The sequence below is a fragment of the Tinamus guttatus genome, unplaced genomic scaffold (assembly GCF_059628265.1).
Source record: "Tinamus guttatus ecotype Peru unplaced genomic scaffold, ASM5962826v1 Tinamus_guttatus_pri_ptg000089l, whole genome shotgun sequence".
Classification (NCBI taxonomy): domain Eukaryota; kingdom Metazoa; phylum Chordata; class Aves; order Tinamiformes; family Tinamidae; genus Tinamus; species Tinamus guttatus.
This window is the reverse complement of record NW_028288623.1, coordinates 4,693,623-4,717,444: the sequence shown is the minus strand read 5'-3', so window position 1 is coordinate 4,717,444 and position 23,822 is coordinate 4,693,623. Positions and strand designations below refer to the sequence as shown.

General features: G+C 39.6%; 1 protein-coding gene across 11 annotated transcripts in view; it reads left to right on the top strand.

Annotated features, from left to right (window-relative positions):
* Positions 1-23,349, top strand: part of CELF1 (CUGBP Elav-like family member 1) — a 41,334-nt gene extending 17,985 nt beyond the window's left edge. For 4 of the 11 annotated variants that reach the window (XM_010218316.2, XM_088520542.1, XM_088520541.1 and 1 more), the window contains exons 5-14: positions 946-1,080; positions 1,294-1,373; positions 1,793-1,954; positions 3,326-3,407; positions 6,065-6,193; positions 12,414-12,527; positions 12,696-12,881; positions 13,716-13,859; positions 15,404-15,571; positions 21,853-23,349. In XM_010218316.2, coding sequence (XP_010216618.1) covers positions 946-1,080; positions 1,294-1,373; positions 1,793-1,954; positions 3,326-3,407; positions 6,065-6,193; positions 12,414-12,527; positions 12,696-12,881; positions 13,716-13,859; positions 15,404-15,531 — 1,160 coding nt within the window. In that variant the 3' untranslated portion in view covers positions 15,532-15,571; positions 21,853-23,349. The remainder of the gene's footprint in view (positions 1-945; positions 1,081-1,293; positions 1,374-1,792; positions 1,955-3,325; positions 3,408-6,064; positions 6,194-12,413; positions 12,528-12,695; positions 12,882-13,715; positions 13,860-15,403; positions 15,572-21,852) is intronic. The other 7 variants (XM_088520540.1, XM_088520539.1, XM_010218318.2 and 4 more) reach the window with 7 other exon arrangements.
* Positions 23,350-23,822: the final 473 nt, after the last annotated feature.

The window sequence follows — 23,822 nt, the reverse complement described above, 5'->3', positions numbered from 1 at the left end:
TTGACATCTAACTGACAACAGTAACCAATAACTGACAACTTAGGAGAAATGCTTGTGTCTGGACTGTTTATTTTAAAGTAGTCCACACACTGAAAGGTGTTCTTCTGCACTTAGAGATAAGATCCAGTAGCACAAGCTGTCCATCGTTCTGATTCGAGGTGTCATTTTCATGCTCTTACTACAGATTAGAATGGATGAATATGAAGCGGAACTAAAACAGTCGCTGTTGCTTCCACTGTTGAGACAGAATCATGAGGAAATAGGCAGAACTAAGTTTAAGTGATTGGATGAAGAGGGTAATCTAAAGGGCTAGACAGAAGCCTTCTGCAGGTAACTTGCTTGTTTAGATATAGGAAAGGTGTGTTGACAGTCTAAAGACAAAAGAGACAGAGGAGAAAGGATGAAAGTAGCCTAGTAAAATGCATACAACTCCTCTCTCCTACCAGGAGGAATGGACAGTAGAAGGCGAGGGAAGTGCTGCATCTCTCTGATACAGTTTTTTGTTTTCTTACATACTTGCAGTTCACAGGCTTGTGAGGAAGACAGTTTTACCTAAATATATGTATAAAACACCTTGCAGGCTTACTGAAGTATCTCATACATTCTATAAAATGGAAAAGATTTAACTCCTGGGAATCTAATTTTGGCAAGTCCCTACTCTAAATACAAGGGAAATAATCCTACAGTTGTCAAAGACGACATTTTGACAAAACGAGGTTCATAAGTTGTCTTCAGTTTTTTCCCCATTGCCTCATTAGCAATGCTATTTTGTGGCAGCTTTGCCTTACTAAAGTGTATCACTTTTATTTTTTTCATTATTTCAGCTATTAGAAAAAACAAGGTAAAGCTGAAAAGGGTCTACAATACAAGGAAAACCATGATCCGAGTTCTGCCTTGATGCAAGTGCTTCTTTGTTAGTAATACTCTTATCTTTTGATTTCTTAGCAGTAGAAGATAGGAAATTGTTTATTGGAATGATATCCAAGAAGTGCAATGAAAATGATATCCGAGTGATGTTCTCCTCCTTTGGACAGATTGAAGAATGCAGAATATTACGGGGCCCAGATGGTCTCAGCCGAGGTAAGCATGAAGCCCTTCTGACTGTTCAAAATTCTCCGTGCTCTCCTCTGGCAGCTGCTGTTTGCAGCCCAAGGTAGCATTTCAGCTGTTGCTGTGATTTCTCCACCCACCCTCTATTCCCCTCAAGCATTTGCATTTCTTTGTTTGTCTCAATAGTTGGGAATATAACGAGTGACTCGTTTGGTGGTTTTCTTGTTTTCTTTCTTTTCTCAGGTTGTGCATTTGTGACTTTTACAACAAGAGCCATGGCACAAACAGCAATCAAAGCAATGCACCAAGCACAAACCATGGAGGTAAATCAAGTTAGTGAGTGGGAGGAAAAGGTGTAATGGGTCAGGCAGTCACTGTGGAGTTTAGGAGACTAGGGAGCAGAGAGGAGGAAAAGTGTAATGGAATACTCTCTACAAGTATTTCCTCTGAACCTCTTGCGTTTGCTCTGCTCCTATCTTTAGAGTTCAAGATAGAAACTTGATCTGCAGAGAAAATACTAAAATAAAAATAAGCATTAAAAGTAAAAGAGATTTAGAATCCTTTAGAAATTTAGTGTTGTTTGGATAGATGAGAATATCAAATGTATATTATCTGAGCATATGTAGGGGGAAAAATTATTGTAGTCTTTTGTAGTCTAGAAAAATTATTGGGTCTTAATGCAGTATTTCTGCAACTGCCAGAGGGATAGCAAGGTGGTAACTGTGTGAACTACTATTTGCAGGGTTGCTCTTCTCCCATTGTGGTAAAATTTGCTGACACACAGAAGGACAAAGAGCAGAAACGAATTGCTCAGCAACTCCAGCAACAGATGCAACAGATCAGTGCTGCCTCTGTATGGGGAAACCTGGCTGGTCTGAACACACTTGGACCCCAGTACTTAGCAGTGAGTTTCTAACTTTGATTCTTTTAATATCTTTAGGGATTATGGTGTTTGATTGTCATATAGTGTTTAATGTGTTCGTTCTCAGAAGGCTTTTGGTAGAGAGGCGCAGGGTTCTTAATCCCCATTTTGTGGTTGGGTAGGCTGAATCACAAAGAAATAAAGTTATGTACTAACAGTGACTCAGGATGTGTCTGACAGTGAAGTTTTTAACCCCAGTCCGTGAAGCCCTGCACACAGAAACATATTTTCCTTGTCTTCAGTAAAATGACTTTGTGCTGTGAACATTTTCCTCGTATATTGTGGCATCTGTATTTATTCAGTAATTCTTAAATGCCCTTTCGTGTCCATCTGATGACACAGCTTTTGTTTTCCTCTTCCATATTTCCTTTTCCAGCATTTATTTTTCTCATCCTCTTCCAGTGAGACCTAGTACATTATTTGGTGCTGTGTAAATAGAAAAGGAGGTCAGGTGTAAGTGCCAAGCAGCTCACAATGTACAGTAAAGATACAGGAAATACAGAGAAATTACTCTGTAGCAAAAGTGACTTGATAGGGGTCTGCTGTTTGTCATTGCCTTGAGTTGGTTTTGCTTGGTCTCTGAAGAGGGGACTTTTCATAAACTATTTTCTCTGACTCACAAGGATTGTCAGGGTGACTGTGAGACCTGTTCTCATGTGACATCAAGATTTGGGGAACAGAAAAGAAAAAACTGGCCTCATTCTTGCTATGACATACTGCTGGAATGGAGGCAATCCTTCTTTCATTGGAATTTCTTTGTAGCAACAACTAGTTAATGGAGAAAGGAATGGGAAATCCCTCTAAATAGCCTGTTAGCTGGGGTTTATTATTTCCCTCCTGTGGTTGCTGTGCTCTTGTGCTTGAGGGCTGCTGAGGGAATCCCCTCACGCAGCAGCTCTTTGGTTTTGGTATGGCATCTGGCAGCTTTCCTGTGCTAGTAACAGCAGCTGTAAAGTCTGGCTTGAGGTAGTGTGTTCTTAGTGATGGCTCTCCTGGCTGGGGTGCTTTGAAGGGGATTCTTACTCACTGCTGGTTCTGGTGTTTTTTGTCTTGGTGCCTTAAATACTAACTTCCCTGAGGCTTGTGCACTGATCACACCGAATGGGGAAAGCTTTCCTTGGGCTCTCGCTTTGGTCTCCTGGTGTGCTGCATGTGCAGTGTGGAGCACCCTATGGTGGTGATGCTCTGGCTGCAGCGTGTGGGGAGTTCTCTCCATCCTCTGCTACGGCGTGGTGCATGGGCAGCGGGAACTCCTGTGTGACGGCGCTCTGGCTGTGGTGTGATGCAGTTTCTCCCAGAAGCGGAGCCAGCCCTCACTCTCACTCTTGTTTTGTTTTTTGGTGTAATGTCTAGCTTTATTTGCAGCTCCTTCAGCAGACAGCAGCTGCTTCATCTGGGAACCTGAACACATTGAGCAGCCTCCACCCAATGGGAGGTGAGTTAATTTCCAGCAGAAGACAGATTCAGTGCCAAAGTCAAAAGGAGCAGGGTAGAGGATGTAGTAAAAATGCTGAGACGTTAACCCTAGTTGTAGTAAGTACTCCCGATTTATGTACTCCCTTGGAATGACACAGTTCTCTGCTACAAGTGTGAATGTTTCTTCTTAACCTTAGTTAATCATTGTCCCCAAGGTAAGTTGTGGTATGCTGTTAATCTTCCCTAGCTCTGGTATTTGTTCAAACAGTTACAGATTTGAAACACTGTATTTTGAAATAAACACCTTGGTACCTATATTTCAGTGATCATAGCTTCTTTAGGTTTCCTGTTTGAAAATATTTTTTCTTAAATGGCTTAAAGCTGGAAATGCAGTGTTGCAAGGGAAGTGAATTAGTCCTTCTTTCAGGATATTTCCTGAATTTGTGTTGCATGATTGATTGCAATATTGCTAGAAGGAGGGACATACTGATTTAATTGATCGAACATATGAACCAAATTCCTTGCTATAGAATGCTTGTCAGAATATTCATCAAGTATAGCAGATGAAAATAATATAAGCGAAGACATCTGGAGTAAGTTGAACTTAGATCTTTTAGGGATGTGGAGATAGCACATTCTATCTTAAGTTTCTAAACTGTGGCTACAAATTATTGTCCCTTCTGTCTGTGAAACCCATATTAGTAACCCCATTCCCTGTATTCTGCAGTCTTATCTGCAGGGAAAAACACCTCTAATTATGGTTTTAATGCTGATTTTTTTTTAAGCTTTTAAAATTGCCTCTAGAAATAGAGTAGTTCAAGATATTACATGCTGCATCTGCAAAGAAGTTAATTTAAAACTGCTATGAAAGTAATGTCTCTTGTGTATCTGACTTGTGTTTGTATGCCCATCAGTAACAGCTAAAACCTTTTGAAGTGTTATGTTCTTTGTTGTAAGAATTTGTATTTACATTTGAGGTTAATTCTAACCAATGTCTCTTAGGTTTTATCTTTTCTTCATGTTAGACCTCTACAGAGTTCTCAGGTCTAAGTCTCTTAGTAGAAGCAAGCTTTAAAAAAATGTATTTTACTATCCTGTTTTCTATGTGGTAGTGATCTTTATAGATTTTTCTAATGAACATGATGCTTTTTCCCTCTTGCTTCAATTTTAAAGCAGCAATAAAGGAGAAAAAAATAGCATTTTTTGTATGATTTTTGATCTTTGTTTTTGTGGAGATGTTTTTGGGTTTTGGGGGGTTTTATTAGTGCAATAAGGATCTTTGGGTCTAGAGGTTGCATATAAAGCTTTCTGAGTTGTTCTGTCTTCATTGCTTAAGGAATATCATAAAAATCGAGAACCCCGTTGTGTGTGTGTGTGTATATAGCAAATTGAAATGAGAGTCTTTCATGGTGCTTTGAAATAATTATTCAAAGTCCAGATCTTCACCAAAAACATTACAGTTTAAAAGTGTCATTAATATCTCAGCTGAGATATTTCTTTCCCAAAATTCATAGAAAGAAATCTCTCTATCAGACTTAACAGACAACATTTAATTTTGACCCTATTTGAAAGCAGATGGGAAAACAATGTGATGAAAAGAGGACAGGTGCAGTGTACACATGCCAAACTGCTTCAGAAAGGAAGCAAGCTGCTCTATCCTTCAGTAGCTCCAACTCTTGAGGAGCTCTAACCCTCTATAGCACAATAAAAACCACAAACCTTTCCTGTTTTAACTTCATGCTGTTCTTTGTGTTACAGTAGCACATTGAGAATCTAAATAGTCACAATCCTCTTGAGACATTAAATTCTGTTTAAGAAACAGATCCTGCCACAAAGCGAAAATAATTATAAAACACAACAAATTAAATACTTAGAAATTATTGAGCAGATAGTTTATATTGCATTGGATCATTGTCCATTTACATTTTCCTGTTATCCATTTACCCACTTTATTTCCAAACAGAGAATTGAATCACTTGGAATGTGTGCTTTGTTACTAGGTACTTCCTGAGCATCCAAAAGAGGGGTAGATGCCACACCTACCTTTGGTGGTTGTTCCATTAATGATGATTGAAATTAAATCCAAAATCAAGTCTATTGGGGGGAAAAATGCTAGGGATTGGCTGAATTTAGATGAGAAGAGGAGAAGCTGTTAGAATAAGCAAAGGTAGAGACACAAGATGGAAGTAAGGAGAAAGGAGGAGAGGCAGAACAGGAGGAATGGAGCTAGCTTACTGAAGGATGGGTAAAACACAAATGTCTTGAGAAGCATATCAGTATTGGACAATCTAGTGGCAGGGAAAGAGGCAAACTGCTTTGTCAGTATTCACTGAATGGTTTATTTGAAAATCGTGACTCAAAATGAAGATGAGACAGATGAGTATATTATCATCTAGAAGTTCATTAACACTGGAACATCTTCCCAGACTTAGCATCTTACTTATAACTAAGAATTTTTTTGAGAGGAAAAGCACTGCTTAGAAATTGTTTTCTGGAGTCTGAATCTGGAATCATGAGTATTTGCAAGAGATTGCTATGTGGAACTGTCAAGAACTAGTATTGAAGCCTTTATTTTTATTTTTTTATGTTCATCTCTATACTGACTGATGGTCTTATGATGTGCTGAGGTTGCTGGATCTGATGACCCTTCTCGCTGCCTTCTTCCCTGTGTTGCAGGCTTGAACGCGATGCAGTTACAGAACCTGGCTGCTCTCGCAGCTGCAGCGAGCGCGGCGCAGAACACGCCGAGCGGCACCGCTGCGCTCACCTCCTCCAGCAGCCCCCTGAGCGTGCTCACCAGCTCAGGTAAGAGGCCTGCGCCTTCTGCTGCCTTGGGAGTCCTTCCGTTGGTTGGTTGGTTGGTTTTCTTTCTTCAGGCCATGTGTGTTATCCAGAGAGGCTAGGTTTTCTAAACGAGCTCTTCTTGATAACTTATTGTAAAACAGGCTCATTAAACACAACAAATAGGAGAGGAATGCTTTTTGCAGTGTGTTGGAGGAATACAGAACCAGAATAATAGGTTATAAAGAAGAAAAGCTGCTTAGAAACCCTTATATCACAAGATCGGGAATTAAACTGTGAGTGTTTTGCCCAGCTTTGTACTTGACAAATCCCTGAGAGAGAGCTCAAGGAGTCTTGTTAATGGAGTTTTCTCCATTTGGAAAAATAAAAAAATGTGGCCTGTGATCCTTAAAGTTAAAAAATCCAAAAGTTATCCTGTATTTACAACCTTCTGCTGCTTTCTCTTGGAGAAAGCATGAACATGGATGTAATTGCGAATTCCCCCCATGTTTCCTCAAGTAGTAGCAGAGCTGATATGGTCAGGTTACTTTAGCTATGACTGGCCTTTAGAGCCAAAATTCCCTTGTTGGCTCCATCCTCCACTGAGTTCAGATGCCTCGCACATGCTCCAGAAGACAGAGCCAGACTCTCCCCAGAAGTGCACAGCAAAAGGCAACGGTCACAAGTTGCAACAGTGAAAATTCTGACTGGATATAAAGGAAAATAATTAATGATGAGTCATGAATACAGGAACCAGGTATCCAGAGGGGCTGCGCAATCAGTCAGCTGGACAAAGCTGAGAACAGCTGGATGTGGCTTTGAAGTTAACTCTGCTTTGAGCGGACAGTTGGAATAGGTGATCCTCAGAAATTGCGCTGTGATTTTATGATTCTTTGGGATTGGTTGGTCTCTGTGAATTTTGTCTTCTGAGAATGTCCCACAGCATTTTGCAGGTTTTGTTCCCAGACTTGTCTTGGGTTTCTGTTACCTGTTTAATCACACTGACTGGCAGGGAGCTAGGTGGTGGAGAACAGTGGTCCATTTTCAAGGACCATCTGTTCTCAATCTAAGCAAGTTTATGATAACCCGTCATGACAGTAAATGAGTCTTGAGTGAATATCCTAGAGAGCTGTAATAGTTTACCCTTCGCAGTCTTTCTTCAATCTGAAGCAGTCACTACTGTATTACTCTTAGGCTAAAAAAAATATGTGCTATCTTCAAAGAGAAGAGATTAGCTTTGTTCAAGAGAAAGGAGGAAAAAAAGAAGAAATTCTGGAGGATATGTGGTCTGTATGATCTATCACAATCAGAAGGTTTTAGGGTTTTTCATTAGAGATGAATGTGTTCGACCTTTTAAAAACTATACCTAAATTAAGGGTGAGGGGGGGCCTCAATGACTATGGGCAACACTTTGGGTTCATAATATCTCTTCCTATTATTCATTATAAATCATTGTAGCTCCTCACTCTGCACAATCTATTTATTATCTGTTGTGAAAGCAAACTGGAGGTTGATTATGTGTGTGTTCACGCTGTGTGTGTTCACACAGAAGAATGCTGTTAGACTTCATACTAGCCAGAGCATCCATGCTGAACCATACTTAGATCTCAAAAGAAAAATCAATATATAGCCGTTCAGTGCCATGTAAATGACTTGTCTAAGCAGGACACATGGCAACATCCACTGTGATAACCTCTTAGACCTAACTGCAGATGAGATGACTACTGGCTTGACAATTCTATCCATCTGTCATCCAAATGTTCACCTGATGCTTATTTTGACATGTATCCCAGACTGTCCTCAAATTACATAGCAGGTGGAAAAATCCAGACAATCCCTAGGAACACTTGAATTCTTTCATCCGCACTGATAATCTTTTGTCTGTTGGGGAGCTTGCTTGGAAGGTCACACAGTACAGGCTCTGTGGACTGGACCCAGGATACCCATCAGGATTGTTGAATTCAGAGGTGTTAAGTATCCTTGTTGTGAAGTCTTCCTGCACATTTCAGGTCTTTTTTTTTTTTTTTTTTTGATTTTTCACATGCAGGGGATGGTTTCTAACATAGAACAGCATGAAGCAAAATCAAAATTCCTTCAGCTGTCAAATCTTCCCTTTGGAAATTAACAGTTTACTGCTGCATTCACCTGAGGGTAATCCATATTATAGACACTATGATTTTAGCAGATAATCTTTCATTTAAACTGCTGATTTGTGAATTGGACATTCAAAAAATGATATTATGAAAGTTTTTCAGGACTGGAGCACCTTGGAAGCCATCTTTTTCATTTGAAATCAACAATTGTCTTCTCCAGAGCAAGATCACGTGTGTGGAAATGCTCATTCTTCTTTTTCCCCTTTTCCTTTTTCCTCCTTTTAGAGGCAGCCATCAAAGCAGGGTCCAACAAAGACTAGATAATTTTAGTGACCATAGAGTGTCTTCAGCAATATTGTTTTTAGTGATGTTTGATTCTTTCTTACTGGAACTACTACTAGTACAGTTTTGTCAGATTAATCGCCTGAATTTTAATGCTCTTTACTTCATTGCTTGGATGCTTGATGATTGAGTTAGAACAGACTTATTCTTCCCAGACAAGCATAAGGAAAATCCCTTAATCTGCTTGCCTCAAAAAGTTCATAGTTAATATCCCTGTCGTAGTTTCATCATCTTTTCCAGATCTTCTTTCCTATTTAGTAAAAAATTTTGAAAGCCCCCTGTTCTTTCAGTGTTGGAGTTCATTCACCGGCTATTTTGGCCATACATCCTCAAAATAAGGATGATCTTGCTTCTTTTGTTGATCATTAAGATAGCTCCTGTTACGAGCAGTGCCTTTCAGTGGAAACTTTAAATCTAGCCAATTTCCTTCTGACTGGAAAGCCCTTTGAGCTGATGATTGCAATGCCTTCTGATCTCCTCTTTCACGATGGCAGTATCCCCAATAGCTGGCTCTTCAGCCAAAAAGGTAGGGAAGATGACAACACAGTGAAACTGTGATTTCTGATTCCTGTTTATCCTGGGAGGATGAATCGTTTTAACTTTTTCTTTCGTATATGCTGTGCTTCCTCTGTAGAAGTAATAATGTTTTCCTTGATTCTTATACCATCATCTTATATCATCAGAGAGTGCAAAACCCTTTATAAGAATTCTTATTAATTCTTTATGTTCACAGTAGAAAGGGTAAAGAACATTTTGGTCATCTTGCAGATGTTTCACACTGGGGTATAATCTAATAGTGATCCTTTGTTTCCTAAGGGTCTGTTCTGCTATAATTCAAGTTAACAGTGATTTCTTAATGTGCTGTTCCAATAGCTGACCTTTGTACAGTGGCCATTGGAGTCCATTTGTGTGTTTGCTCTCTGCTGCCTTTTCACTTTAGAATACTATTTATTCTTTTGAGTTTTCCCTTGTCTGACAGAAATTGAGAGAGAAGAGCATGTTCTGCCCTTTTTATTATTGCATATGAGAGGACGAGGTCTTGGAGCATGATTTTACATACACAGCTTGAATGAGCATAATCAGTGTTAGGTTTGGACTCTTGCTTTTGACAATGTACCCCCCTTAGGGAACATGTGCATAAAGGTCTGTGTCTTGCGGAAGTACCATGACAAGATAAGTCACTAGATAGAAATCAACAGATATTTCTAAGAAAATGTAAGTTTAATAGCAAGCGAAAAAAAAAAAAAAAAGTGAAACAATACTAAAAATTAGGAGGTAAGAGGAAGATACGTATAAACTCAGTGTTTTCCATTACTGTTACTGTGTGCTGGGTGGGGTGATTTTTTTTTTTTTTTTTAAGCTAAAAGAATATACTAGAACTACGAGAACTGTTGAATTCCTTCCCCATTAAGAGCAACTAAATGGCCAGCAAAATAGATCGGTGACACAGAGGGGTAGATATAATGGAAGCTTATAAATATATTAGTGATGTGATAAAGACGAATAGGGAAAAATTAGTCACTGAATTTTCCAAGACAAGAACTCCAGGATATCAAATGAGGTTTTCAGCTGACAGGTGAAAATGTGAATGCAAAAAATGTTTCTTCACCTATAATGTGTGTTTAAATCTTAAATTTCAATGCCACAAAATATAGGAGAGCCAAAAGTTTGAGGACTTCAAATGTTCTGAAATTCGTGAATGAAAATCAGAAGCAAAGACTTAAATATGAAGTTGTTTTCCTCAGCTGGAGAAGCCTGGAGGCACAGGTTGTTGGAAGCTGTGAGAGTTTGCCTACAAAGCGTTGCTTTGCCACTGCGCTGTGTCTGTGCTCTGCCATTATGCACTGCCTCTAGTCACCCTAAGAAATGGGATACCGAGTTAGGTGAACTTCTGCCTGACTCATTTGTATGTACATATAATAAAGAAAGCAAGCCATGCAGTGTTAAGTTTTCTTTATATTTTCAGGACATATACATGTTTTCCTTAAACACATTTCTGATCAAGTTAGCTACACTATAATACCTGTGTGTTCAGTTTCTTTGTAGTGGTATACATGAACTGATACAGAATTATGACCCTTTTAAAGTAGGCAAGAAATATATTTTCTCTGTCTTTGTTTTGTAGCCTTGGCTTCATTTTTCTGCCTCTACCACTGCCTTTTTGAAATAGTGTTTTGTCTGTCTCAAATGAAGTGTCAGTTTGCATTATGCAGCTTAGCAATGAACTGTTGCAGAAACAAATCATATTCTAAAATTGAGGTGACTGTGCCCTGTTGGGTTTTATTCAGGCCAGCTGTGCTATTTTTTTTTAACTTACAGAATAGATGGTAACTAGTCCTCTGCATTTTAGATTTAATGTGCTACAGGTAGTAACACAGGAAGTGTTTCCTTTTTCCTCAGCATCTTGAAATGTATATCTGGATGCTGTCTTTCAGTTTCTGCCTTGTTAGAGTTGTCTAAAGTTTTTCCCAGGGGAGATTTGTCACTTCCTCAGTCAGCACAAAAGCTGCAGCACTGTTTGAAGTGTAGTTCCCTGGGTTCTCACGCAGCTTTCGTTGGCTACAAGGTTTTACTTTGCCCTCACTTGGCAAGTGTGCATTATTTCACTTAAATAGTTACTATATTCCTCTCCAGCCAAGATTTTGTATAACGTCTGTGAGGTGATGAGGATGTAGTGCATGCAAATCTGGGTGAAAAATGTGGGAAATTCTTTTCAAAGTTTTGATGGGTATACAAAGTGTACTGAGTATTACAAAAACAAGAAGGAAACAGCAAATGCCTGAACTTGATTCTTATGTTACCGCCGGTCAGACAGAGAAGGTCCTCCAGAAAGTTGGCCATAAGATTCCCCAGTAGCAGTAATTTTCAGTGTCTTTTAATTTGTAGAATCACTAAAAGTTTTTCTAGTGTAGAATCACTATGGTTTTTCTATTACTAGAAGACCTACATCTGCTGTAATTATTTACTATTACCAAACTTACCATTACTGCTTATTTACTATTACCAAACTTTTAAGTGGTAATCTATGATAAAAATTATCATGTCAATAATCTTTGTGGTGACCTAAACTTGAACCTGTTACGTTTGATAATACCAGCTTGGCAAGCTTTAGTCTCTTGATTTTGGTGTCTGTTCATCTAGAACTCACTCAGTCTTGTAAAATTTGTCAGGCCAAATAAACTGTTAGTCTGCTTAGCTTAGTGAATAACACGGCTGAGGATGTGTGTGTCACAGTCGATAGAGAATAGACTTTGTATTTTGGATATGTGTTCCAAGACTTTTCTGGACCCTAGCCCTGACTGCTGCAGCAGGATTTTTATAGTGAAAAATTATTTCATGCGTCAGAACAACCTAGGCATCTGCTGCTCCTGCTCTGTCAGTATGGAAAAACCATATGCTAAGTTTGACTGGGGCTTTCTTTAGTGTCTCTACTGTCTGTTTCATTTTTTTTTTTCACTTTGTGTGATGTTTCAAGGAGAGATGTTAATATCTAGCAATTCTTATTTCACTTTAGTCAGCAGGAAACAGGCATTGCTGCTGATCATTTTATGTTGAGGAACAAAGTTTAGCATATATTGATTGAATGTTAGGTGTCTTACTCTTTATTAAATTGTAAATTTTTGTTTGAAAACACAGGAAAGGGTTAAATAAGTGATCGATGAGGTTTTGGGTTTGGGATTTTTCGACATGAATTATACTCTGCCTTGGTCTGATCAGTGCTAGCTTTTTCTATAGGAATTATTTTATGAGGAAGCTTACTGTCAAGACCAAGAAACATTGTTTGAGGTTTAATTATCTTATTTTAATAGCAGGTTCTTCACCTAGCTCCAGTAGCAGCTCTTCTGTTAACCCAATGGCTTCTCTTGGAGCATTGCAAACACTGGCAGGGGCTACTGCAGGCCTCAATGTTAGCTCTCTAGCAGGTAAGCTGTGTGTTTTGGTGAGTAGAGGAAATAGCAGCTTAGCGTTTCTGAAGCTGTGCTAATTCAGCCTTTTCCTGCTCTCTGCCTCTTTAACTCTTAGTATTCTGCATTATTGTATCTGGCTCAGTGGCAGTAGTCCATCATCTTTATTTTCTCTTTCCCGTACAGGAATGGCAGCATTAAATGGAGGCCTTGGCAGTAGCGGTCTCTCCAACGGGACAGGTAGCACAATGGAAGCCCTCACACAGGCCTATTCCGGAATCCAGCAATACGCTGCCGCCGCGCTGCCCACGCTCTATAATCAGAGTCTCTTAACACAGCAGAGTATTGGTGCAGCAGGAAGTCAAAAAGAAGGTAGGCAGCAAGTTGTGCAAGCTGCTTCAGAGAGGTAGCCCAAGCCTTGCAGCTACTTTATCTGCAGAGCATAATTTAACATTCTAGAGTCTCAGAAGATAAAGGAGGAAGATCTTTATGGTTCCTTTGTTAAGAGCTATCCAAAGAAGATGTTAGGTTTGTCCTTGAATTGTCTTGCCTTAAATGCTTAGTAATAGTACCCCCTCTGCGTCCTCCGAGGAGAGTGTGGGTCTTCAGTCTAACAAATCCCATTGTCAGGGAATTAGTTGTGTTTTTCTTAATTCAGTTTTCCTGGTATTTTTGAATTTGAACACTCTGTCTTTCCTCATGTCCTTAACGCTGATCTTTTTTGCTCCTTTGATTAGCGTGTAAAATAACAAAGAGCGTGAGGATAGATTTTTAAACAGAACAATTAGAGAAAAAATAGAGCAAGGGATTAAACCAAGAGAATATAGATAGTGTGGCTACTTGTAGCTTATTGGGATTTTAGTCACTTTTTGCAACAGTCGTTTTTTGTTTGTCAGCCTCTAGGCCTCAGGCTTTTTACTTGGCCTTTCTTACAGCAGAGATCTGCAAGCATATTTTTATATATTATGGAAATTACAGGCAAAAGATGCCGGAGGAAGAACTAGAATTATTTGAATGGTCAGTCCCAGTAACAGATCACGCTGACTCCTTCTGGAATCAAGTATGCTGCAGAAGTGTCCACAGCACAGGTGTTGTTTTTCTGTGGAAGATTCAGTTGGCTTGAATGGTGCTTTCACTTTTTTTGTGAAGTAGGCCAGTGTTACTCATGCTTTCTTCTGGACTTACATTTCTACTTATTGTTCGCAGGTCCAGAGGGAGCCAATCTGTTCATCTACCATCTCCCCCAGGAGTTTGGAGACCAGGATCTGCTGCAGATGTTCATGCCATTTGGAAATGTCGTCTCTGCCAAGGTTTTCATTGACAAGCAGACCAATTTAAGCAAGTGTTTTGGTATGTTGGGACTAATCATTACCTGTAGAAGGGAATGCACGGTAGAAACCAGGTTAGCTGGAAATTAGAAGTTGAAGTTTCTCTTTGTGTGTGGGGGAAAATATTTGAAGTTCATAGGGAGAGACAAGGGACAGTAATGACAACTATGTGTTTACTTTTCTGAAATACTTTCAACTATTTTGTTTGCTTAATTTAAGAAGTTCTGCATTTTAAGACCACAACATTAAGTGATGTCATCTACACTGGTGTGTGTGACTCACTGAGTTTTCCCATCCTGTTATCTACTGTGCTCTGTTTGCAAATTGGGCCTCGCTGCAGTGCGTGCCTTTGGAATCTGTGGCTTGTTTTTGTTAGTAATCTCTTTTCCAGTTTTTTGTTACATCTAGCTGTTACATACTGAATCTTTCTTCATATACTTTTTTTAAAAAGCTATCTAGCTGTTACATACTGAATCTTTCTTCATATACTTTTTTTAAAAAGCTATCTAGCTGTTACATACTGAATCTTTCTTCATATACTTTTTTTTTAAAAAAAAAAAAAACTCTTCCAGTAATAAAGTGTATTTTCCTCCTGCTTATGTGAATTTCCCCTTAATTTTATATTATTCTGCCTCACTATACCATTAGGTATACTAGGTAATTCACCATGATTGGTGTTTGCAAACTGTAATCTTGATATAGTTTTTCCTCTGCCTCTTTCTACCTTTTCAATAATTATTTATGTTGATATGCAAATTACTTGCATTTATTATAATCATTGTGAATTATTTCTATTTATACTTTTATATTAGATGTATAATACAATAGGGAGCACTTACCTCTGATTCTGTAAATGCTCAAAAGGCAATCTTTAAAGCTTCCTTCTAGTTTTTGAAGTCTTTGTCATTTAAATAAAATAATTTCAGCTGTTGTTTGCTACCCATTTGATGTTGCATTTCTCATCCTAATTTTGCTTTGCTTAGCATGTATTGGATTGGAAGCAGGTAACAGAGCAGGAAATGTATTCTAAAATTGCAGATCAGCCTGTCATTCTTGTTATTATCCAATTAGATTATTTTCAGTAACTTCTATTCAAGCTGTTGTGGCAACACAAACTTAAGTAGAAGTAGAATGGAATGAAAGATTTGTGTGTTTGTTTTCCCCTCTTTGAAACCCCAGGGAGAGCAGATGTGTCACTTTTGGAGTTCAGTAAGGTCTTATGCTAGGGGAGATTTTCTGTGATGGAGGTCAGCCTTTTTTCCATGGTAGCGTTGTGTCTACTTAATATCTTGTATCTTCTAGTATTGGGTAATCAAAACATGCTGAACATGCTATCAAGCTGTCTTTTAAAAGACAAAATACTGAGGCTGTAACATCTGTATACGGAATGAGCTCTGTAGGCAGCGATAACTCCAGGTGATGGCTGCTATCTAAAATAGGTTTCTTCAAAACCTGGAAGATGACCTTTCCCTGGAAGGAAATATAGAATGAAATATAGCCTACATTTCCGGTGGTGAGTAGCCATTATGGAGAACTGTGCTATAATTTTATATCTTCTTTTCCTAGGTTTTGTGAGTTACGACAATCCCGTCTCTGCACAGGCTGCCATTCAGTCAATGAACGGCTTTCAGATTGGCATGAAGCGTCTGAAAGTTCAGCTGAAGCGCTCCAAGAACGACAGCAAGCCATACTGAGCGCCCTCCCCTCCGGGACTGGAGTGAGAAGGATCTTCTGGTAAGTTGGGGAGGAGCGCGCTTAGTGATTCGAAGCCCTAAGGCTGTGTTTTTGCAGTCCTGGAAGCTGATCCATGCCGTTCTATCTGGCACATCTTCCCCTGAAGACTCGGCTGCAACCTCTGCTGGGAATCCTGCTTCGGATGGAGGACAAGTTTGTGCTTTTGTTTCCAGTGTTTTACTTTGGAGTTTAGGTGCCATATCGCTGAGGTTTTTTTTCCCTTATTTAAAGTTTGCTGTGTTTGTAACCAGTGTGTGTTGAGAAGGACCAATGCCAGCTCCTTGGGGGTGAAGAGGTAAGGTAAAGGGGAGCAGCAGAAACCAACACCACACTGCCTTGGGGTGGAGAGGAGAAGGGGAAGCAGAAATAACGCTGAACAGCTAATGAAAACAAGGATGATGAGAAAGGAGACCCGAGTCCATCCAAGTCTGGCTGAGCAAGGAACAGACTCCACATAGCCTTTGTCATGCCCCACTCGTTGAAGCTTCCTTATTTCTATGCCTTTGTGGGGGTTTAATAATTCATCTCTAAGCAGGACATAGGCTAGAAGGGTGAACACATTTATGAGTTAAAGGAAAACTGCAGTTTTTGGGTTTTGTTTTTTGTTTGTTTTTTTTGCGCTGTATAAAGTGATGTTTATGTAGCACTGTGAACATATGCAGCACTTTGATAAAGTAAGTAATGTCTCAGCCCAGAAAATTTCACTGCCATTTACTGTTGAATATTAGTGAGATGCAGTGAATTGCTCTGTGCTTAGGGAAAATTATCCCTGTATAGTTCAGCTAGGTATTGTAGAAAACTTTAGACAGCTTCATCTGGAGGGATGGATACAAATAGGGCTGGAAACAAGAAACTGCAGAACCCTGACAATCAAGGAATATTTTTTGCTATATATTTTTCCTGAGATTTTCTCAAATTCCCCCTATCTGTGGAGTAATGTCCTTCTGCAGAGCATTACTTTGAATTCATTCTGATGAGCATAAGACTGTTCCTCTATTGAAATGACTGTTAAATATACACAAAGCCAAGTGTTTACCCTAAAACAACTCTTTGAGACTCCTGCTTCATACATGTTCACATGGCAGTTGCTTTTTCAGTATTACTCTGTTGGAAAGATAATTATTTAAAATAATAATAATAATAATTTGTGGAGTGGTTTAGTATTTAGGTATTAAACTGCAGTTTTCCTTTAAGGTGATGTGTGCCAGTGCAAAACAGGAATAACCCAGGAGCTGTTGAACCATAGCAGAGCACTGAGCCATCCAGTCTTATTCTGCCTTTTGGCATCAGCTGTTATCTTTTATATTGAAGAAAAAAAAATCAACACAACCCTCCAGTGAATATATGCTTTTTTTTGCACACTTATGAAATGCTAATGTGTTGCCAAGGGCCATGTTATACACTGGTTTTGGGGGACTCAAAGGATTTTTGACACTCTGGCCTGAGTCGTTTGAAGAAGTGAGAGTAGAGTCCCATGTTATAACCACCAAAATCCACCTCTGTCTGAAGAGGAAGTTTACAATTTATGTATTTTTTGACAGAAGTTCTATTTACCTCATATTTTCTCTATTTCCTTGTTTCCTTTATATTCCCAGCTTGTGATGCTGTTTCCTAGGGCACCAGATAACACTGCAGTCTGGGAGCCAGCTGCTAAATGAGTGTGGGGTCGGACTTGGGGTTTGGGCTTTCTGTCCTGCTCCAGCAGGAGGAGCACTGAATTCATCAAACCTGAAATCATGTTCAGAATATGGGTGCCCATGTGCAAGAGGTTCTGCTGCAGTCCATTGGGAATGTCAGGCATTGGCACGGACTGAGTTTCCTGGGATCTCCAACCTTCAAAGTACAAGGCCTGACCAGACTATTCAAGAAAAATCCTTTTTCTTGTTAAACAGAAAAACAGTTAGTTGAAATCAATCTGTCTTTTTTTTTTATGGCAGAAAGGTCAAATAAATCTATTAGTGCTCAGATCATCCTTTGGTGGAAATGGTTGAAAGGCCAGACTGCCAAATGTCCCATTTATGCTGGCATGTGGTACCCTTCCGTGTTATTTATTTGGATCTCTCTAGAAACATAAGCATACACTTAAGTGAACCATGTACACTTGAATTCTGCACAATGGGAGAGATGTGTCCTGGTTTTCTGAGAAGAGAGTGTTGGAGTGTGAAGGCCTCCAGGGTGATGATGGGATTTTTTTTATAAATAATATACTTTTCAAGAAAAAAAAAAAAAAAGGAGGAAAAAAAAAAACATGGTTGGGAGCAGCTGCTCCAAGTGCAACCTGCTGTAACCAAGAATGTTGTTTCTATTTTTATAGAAGTTTTATACAGCTCCAGGATGGAGAATATTTATTACCTAAATTATTTCACTGGAAAAAAAAAAAGGCCAGGGTTTTGTAGAATCCTGACTGTGATTGTTTTACACACATAATGATGTGCATGATTGAAACTACTGATTTTCAGTGGCCTGTTTGCAGCCCTACAACTGCTAATGGGGAAGATTAACGCTGTGAACCAGTGGAGGAGAGCACTGTGCTCTGGGGTCTCTACAGTCACTCTTACCTTCTTTGCACCCTACCCACTGTACTATCCAAGACCTTTGTCCTGTTTTTCTTTTAACCTGGTGCTCTGGCCTCTTCAGTAGTCATTTCAGTTGCCCTAAATTAGATATTTTAGCTCTTGTGTCCTGTAGCGTGTCCTCAGTACTGCAGCTTTTGGATCAAGCTTAGCATTGTTACAAATAGGTGTAACCCCTCTTGAAGGTAGGGGATGCACCCGTTTACATTGTGGCTCAGTTTGGTCAGTGATTCTTCACAAACATAATCACCATAGACACCTAGCTTAGGCTAGCTCATGTGCCTTACTGGCATAACTATACTTTAAGTATTGCCAAAAAGAAGAAGAAAAAAAATATCTATGCAGGTTAAATTCTGAAAGGTGTGATCCTCAGATGGCTTTAATCAATGCTGTTGTGCTCTCTCTTCAGTAGAGCTGCATCAGTTCTCACCAGCTGAAGATTTGCCCTTTTTGTGTGTTTGTTTCAGATTTAAGCCCTTCCGCCCCCACTTTTTTTGTTGTTGTATCAATGTGTATGTTGCCAAAGGTAATAAATGTATCAAGTCTGTGACCAGGACAGATTTTTTTTTTTTCTGATAATGCAACTGATCAGATAAAAATCAACATTTCTGTATCTGCTTGGTGGCTGTCACTGACTCCTCCCCTTGCCTTCCAGTTTTAAGGCAGGTTTCCTCCTCACTCATTGACAGGAAAGGCTGGGGGCCTGGGGGTTTTGTTTGGTTTCTAGATTTCTGACATGTTCTGTTTCAAGTACAAACCAGTCAGCTGTTTTGGGGCCTGATGGAGTAAACTTTCCAAAACATAGAAGCAGATTCTGAATTAGCAGCTGATGTGAAAGAATCCACTAAAATGCTCTGAGTAATGCTTAGAAATATCCAGAGGAGGAAATTATCTGCAGAACAGGAGTTTAAAAAAAAAAAGTGAGATGCTAAAATACACTAGTAAGAATGGGATTGGAAGGAATGATTTTTGAAAAAATGTAAGAAATTAAAGTAGCAAAAATATTTGGGACAAACTTGATACTCCCTGCAATACTTTAATGTTGGAAGCTATCGTTAGATAGGTGTCTTGGTTTCGACCTGTTCTTGTATCAGATTTTATGGGTAGTAGGCTAAAGATAGGTGAGTTCAAGTAAACTGCAGAAGGATTTGGTTAAGTAGCCCCATGGGCAAAGTATTTTGTATGCCCAAAAACCAAAAAATCAGAATTTTCTGCAATAAAATCTAGTAGGATTTCTGATGAAATGATTCCATGGGTGCATCAGGAAATGCTTATGTGCTTGTGGAAGGAGGGGGAGATATTTGTCTGCTTAATAGATTTTTTTTTTCTCAAGACATTTGATTCTACTTGACATATTGTAATAAGATGGAAGAATTATGAACAATCAAAGTCTTAGCCTGATGCTGCTTAATATCGAGTAATGTAGCAAACTGACTCATAGATTCTTCAGCCCTGCAAATAACAAGCAATTTAAAAATAGGTGTCTCTATAGCTTAGTTTTGTTTTCTAGCACTGCAGAGCTTGCATTATAAGACAATGGTTTTGGTAGTCGTTAAAATTAAGCCTAAGCAGAATGAGGATTGTAACTTTTCAAAGGTATGTGAAACAATAGCAGTGCATATATTTTTATATCTTAACAATAAGATATATTTGTTAGCTGTGGGCTCTATTACCTGGAAAATAGATGATTCAGAAAACTGCTTAGAAGAAAATATAATTTAGATAAAAATCTTTTTTCTTTATAGAAGTTATTTTGGAAGCCTGCCACCAAGACAGAATTAACTCAAGAATTTCTTCTTGCTAATAGTTGTGAGTTAGGGAAGGAAAGGGAAATAGAATTCATTTAGTTATGAAATTGCTCATAACTATTTAATTTGGAAACATCTAAAAGCAACTTGGACAAATCATGTTGTAAATGAAAGATGCAGTTGTATACAAGTCTCTCTGCTTTGAGAGCCTCCTGATGCAGACACTTAAAGTTAAGGATGTTTTGCATCACTGATCAGGCGTATCACAAAGTGCAAAATATAGAATAAAGATGCAATGTGTTATTGCATATTTCTGAGAATAAAATGGGAACACACTAAAATAACTTTCCCTAAGCTAATAAGCTTCTCACAGCCCTGCTATTGTAGGCCTGTCTGAAGATTGTTTTTGCTTTTCCAGAAGACTTTTAATGAAACTTGGTCTTCTCCTGAAATTGCTGCGTGACATGTTTGAAAAATATCAATAACTTCTAAACAAATCACACAAGAAATTCCTGTGGTGCATGTGGATGTCGCTTGATTTGTTGCTCTTTTTCTTATGCCTCTTAGTCCCTGTGATGAGTTTGCCTCTCATTTAAAGCTGAAACCTCACAGTTCTTCAGACTACCTAGAGCATTTCTGGCACTGTAGAAATAACTGAGTTGCATTGTACTCTGTTTGCTGGAGTTGACTGAAGCTCCATGTTAAGTCCTATCTCTAAATTGGAAACTCTGAAGAGTACATTCATCTCAGCAGCACTAGTAAGTTTGCAGGTTTAGTTGGCAACGTGCTTCTTGCTGTGAAACTAGAGTGCAACACCTGATATATTCTCAAGTACGCTATAAATGCTGTAAAATAGCATGAAAGTCTCATGTTTTTATTCAATTTTTAACTAGCAGCATTGAGAGGTGCTGAGGAAATAGGGCACCAAGCAGGATATTACGAAAAACTTAGATGAAATTTTCTCCCCCACCTCCCACGTCCTTCTTAAAATAAATAAATAATGTGCCTTCTGTTCTGTAGTTCAGAGGCTATGGGAAGGCAGCAGAGGTATTTATATTAATATAGAAATTATTTTTTAAAAAATCAACTCAAGAGGGCTTCAGGAAAAACACATCCTTTTATTCATGAAACTGGCAACAGTGACTGTAGAGCTTCTCAGAGCCCAGAATCCCCTCACAAAGCCAGGGAGCTGGGGGCTGTTGATACAAAAGGTTGGAAAGGAAAATCCTTGTGTAGGTCTAATGGTGTGAAAAGGGCTCAGCTAGGACAAGTCTTAACTTGCAGTCAAGTCTTAAGGAATCTTCTCTATTGTGTGGGGGTTTTGGTTCCACTTATTTGTCTTGTGTAATCTTTTTATTTTCCCTCCCCTTGTTTCAAACCATCCACTCCCAGTTTCCTGGGCTCCTAGGGAATAAGAGGGGGCTGTAGGTGAAAGAGAGAGCATGGATTTCCTGGGCCACCACTGCCTACGAACTTCCCATGATAGAAAGCAAGACGAGTCTCAGCCATCAAACCACCTGTGAATCCCTTGTGTCCTCTGTCTTGTCTCGTGGTCTTAATCTCTGTGGGCAAATGTTAGCCCTGGAGCCATATTTTCTTTCCTGGAGTTGGTCTCCTGGGGAAGGTGCTTGCCCTGCTCTTTCCCTAGAGCTAGTGGAGACCCTGGGCACGGGACAAGGTGAGCGCCCGCTAACCAGTGTGTCACGAGGCCGCGTGCGGAGAGGGAGCTCCAGGCCTCCGCTTCCATTTGGTTTCTGGCAGTTTGATGTTTACTTGGTGTCCTTCATGTACTTCGACTCTCACTTGTCCATCGTTGGCATGTGCTGCCCTTCCCTGTCGACTCCCTTCCCAAGGAGGTCTCATTGTGCGGTGCCCATCCTTGTTCTCTCTCTCCGTGTTTGGATGTACTGCTCTGTGTAACTCAGTGGGTCTCCCTCTTTCTGGTTTGTTTTTTTTCTAGATTCCTGCCGTTTGTTCATCGTTGTGCCTAAAGCATGTCGATGTGGCGTTCAAGTACATCGTCCAAATCCTTGTCTCTTCAGCTTCTCTGATGCTTGAACTCTCACCTTTGACCTTGTGTTGACCTTTGATGCTGATGTGTATTTTTATTACGTTTGTTTCTTTCTTTGTTTTTTGGGTTTTTTTGTTTTTTTTTTGTTGTTGTTTTTCTTTTTTTTTGTGCTGCCAAATTGGTTTTGCTAGAAAGACTGCTGAAGGGGAATATTTAAACTTGCATTTGAATATTAAAAAAAAAAAATTCTATTTTTCTAGACCTTCGTAAGATAACCACTTGATTTTGTGAATCTGATTCTTTGTAATTGTCTTCGGAGCAGCCTTGCTAGCATACCTTGTGGAGTATTTGTATTTCTGTGAACATACAGCCAATCACTTTCTAGGCTTAGTTTTTCCTGTGTGCTTAGTTTTAACAAAAAAAAAAAAACACAGTTTTGAAGAAAAAGTCAATTATATGGTGTGACGCAATCTTTCAGGAGGCTTCCTAGTCACATTTTGCTGATCGGGTTTCTGTGCTTGAGGAGACAGCATGTATTTTTATGAGTTTAAACTCGTGACTTGAGTGGCATCAGCAGAAAACACTTGAACTACACTTCTGATTGTAGCTACATTTTTGCCCTGGCACTTACTGATTTTTTTTTCTCCCCCTCTTCCCTGTGTGATTATCAGTCTGCAGTGAAAATTTGATCAAAGGTGGTGTTGTGTTTTGTTAAGCCCCAGCATGCTTGTTTTTTCGTAACTACAATCTCCTCAGCAAAATGTGATGGTTTTGTTTTACTCTTTCAGACTAAGATAGTGCCCAGAAATGTTTTGCATGTTTCCTGCTGTTTTCTTCACACCCTCGTATATATCGCCTTCACCTCTGTTTTCTATAGTTTGTGCAAAAACTGAGCAATTTAATGGGTTTCAAAGATATCCTTTTAAATTGGTGTTTTTGGTATAACAAATGTCCGAACAGAAGCCACCTGAGGGCATCTACCTGTGCACTTAGACTGTCTGCCTGACAGAGCACCTGGACCTTGCTCCATCTCTGGAGGTGCCCGGGGCTGGGTTGCACTGCTGCTGTGAGGGCAGTTTTCATGGAAGGGAATATCTGGGAAGCAGGAAAGTGGGGCAACTTCACAGTGTTTCTGTTTCCAGAACTCTCTGAAACCAGGGCTCCTTTGAAACACCCTTTACTCGTTACTTTATCAAGGTTGGGATGTGATTTTTGTGAAGTCCAGCCCCTGTTTAACATCATCAGTCAGACCTGGGTGGCAGGATCCTTGAAGACTCTAGGTCAGCTCTTGAAATAACATGTTTGGAATATCCTAGCGAAAGCGTTTGTAAACCTGGTCACAACTGCTGGCTCTTTCCCCAAGTGACAAGCACAATACAACAGCCTCGGAAGCTGTTACCTGAACAGGGTACCATCCCCAGCCCTCTCCTCAAGGGCCTTAGCTGGGGAATCTCTGCGGAGATTTTTTAGGGCTTTTTTTTTCCTTTCTTTTTTCTTTTTTTTTTCTTTCTTTTTTTTTTCTTTAGTTTTTAATTGGGTGATGAGCTAAGCAGTTTTCCTGCCTCACAGGAGGAACTAGAGCAGGTTGCCGCTTTCTGGGTGGCAGGCGTCCCCCTACCCCACGTGCGACCTGCACAGGTTGTGCCCGAGATGGAGCTTCTAGGCGGAGGCACCCGGACGAGCGTTTGCTGTGGTGAAGTGTCCGTCACAGGGAGAAAGAAGTGAGCTAGTGTAGGTGCCTTAACAAGAGAAAATAGCGTGGAATGAAATCCCAGGGGAAAGGGATTCGCTGAGAAAATTAATGCGCTTTGATTGGGTGGAAATCTTACTTTTGTCCAGTGCTTGGGATAAAAAAGATGCTAAAGGATTTATTCTACTGCTGAGTCGGCTGAGGATACTATAATTCTCAATGGACACTG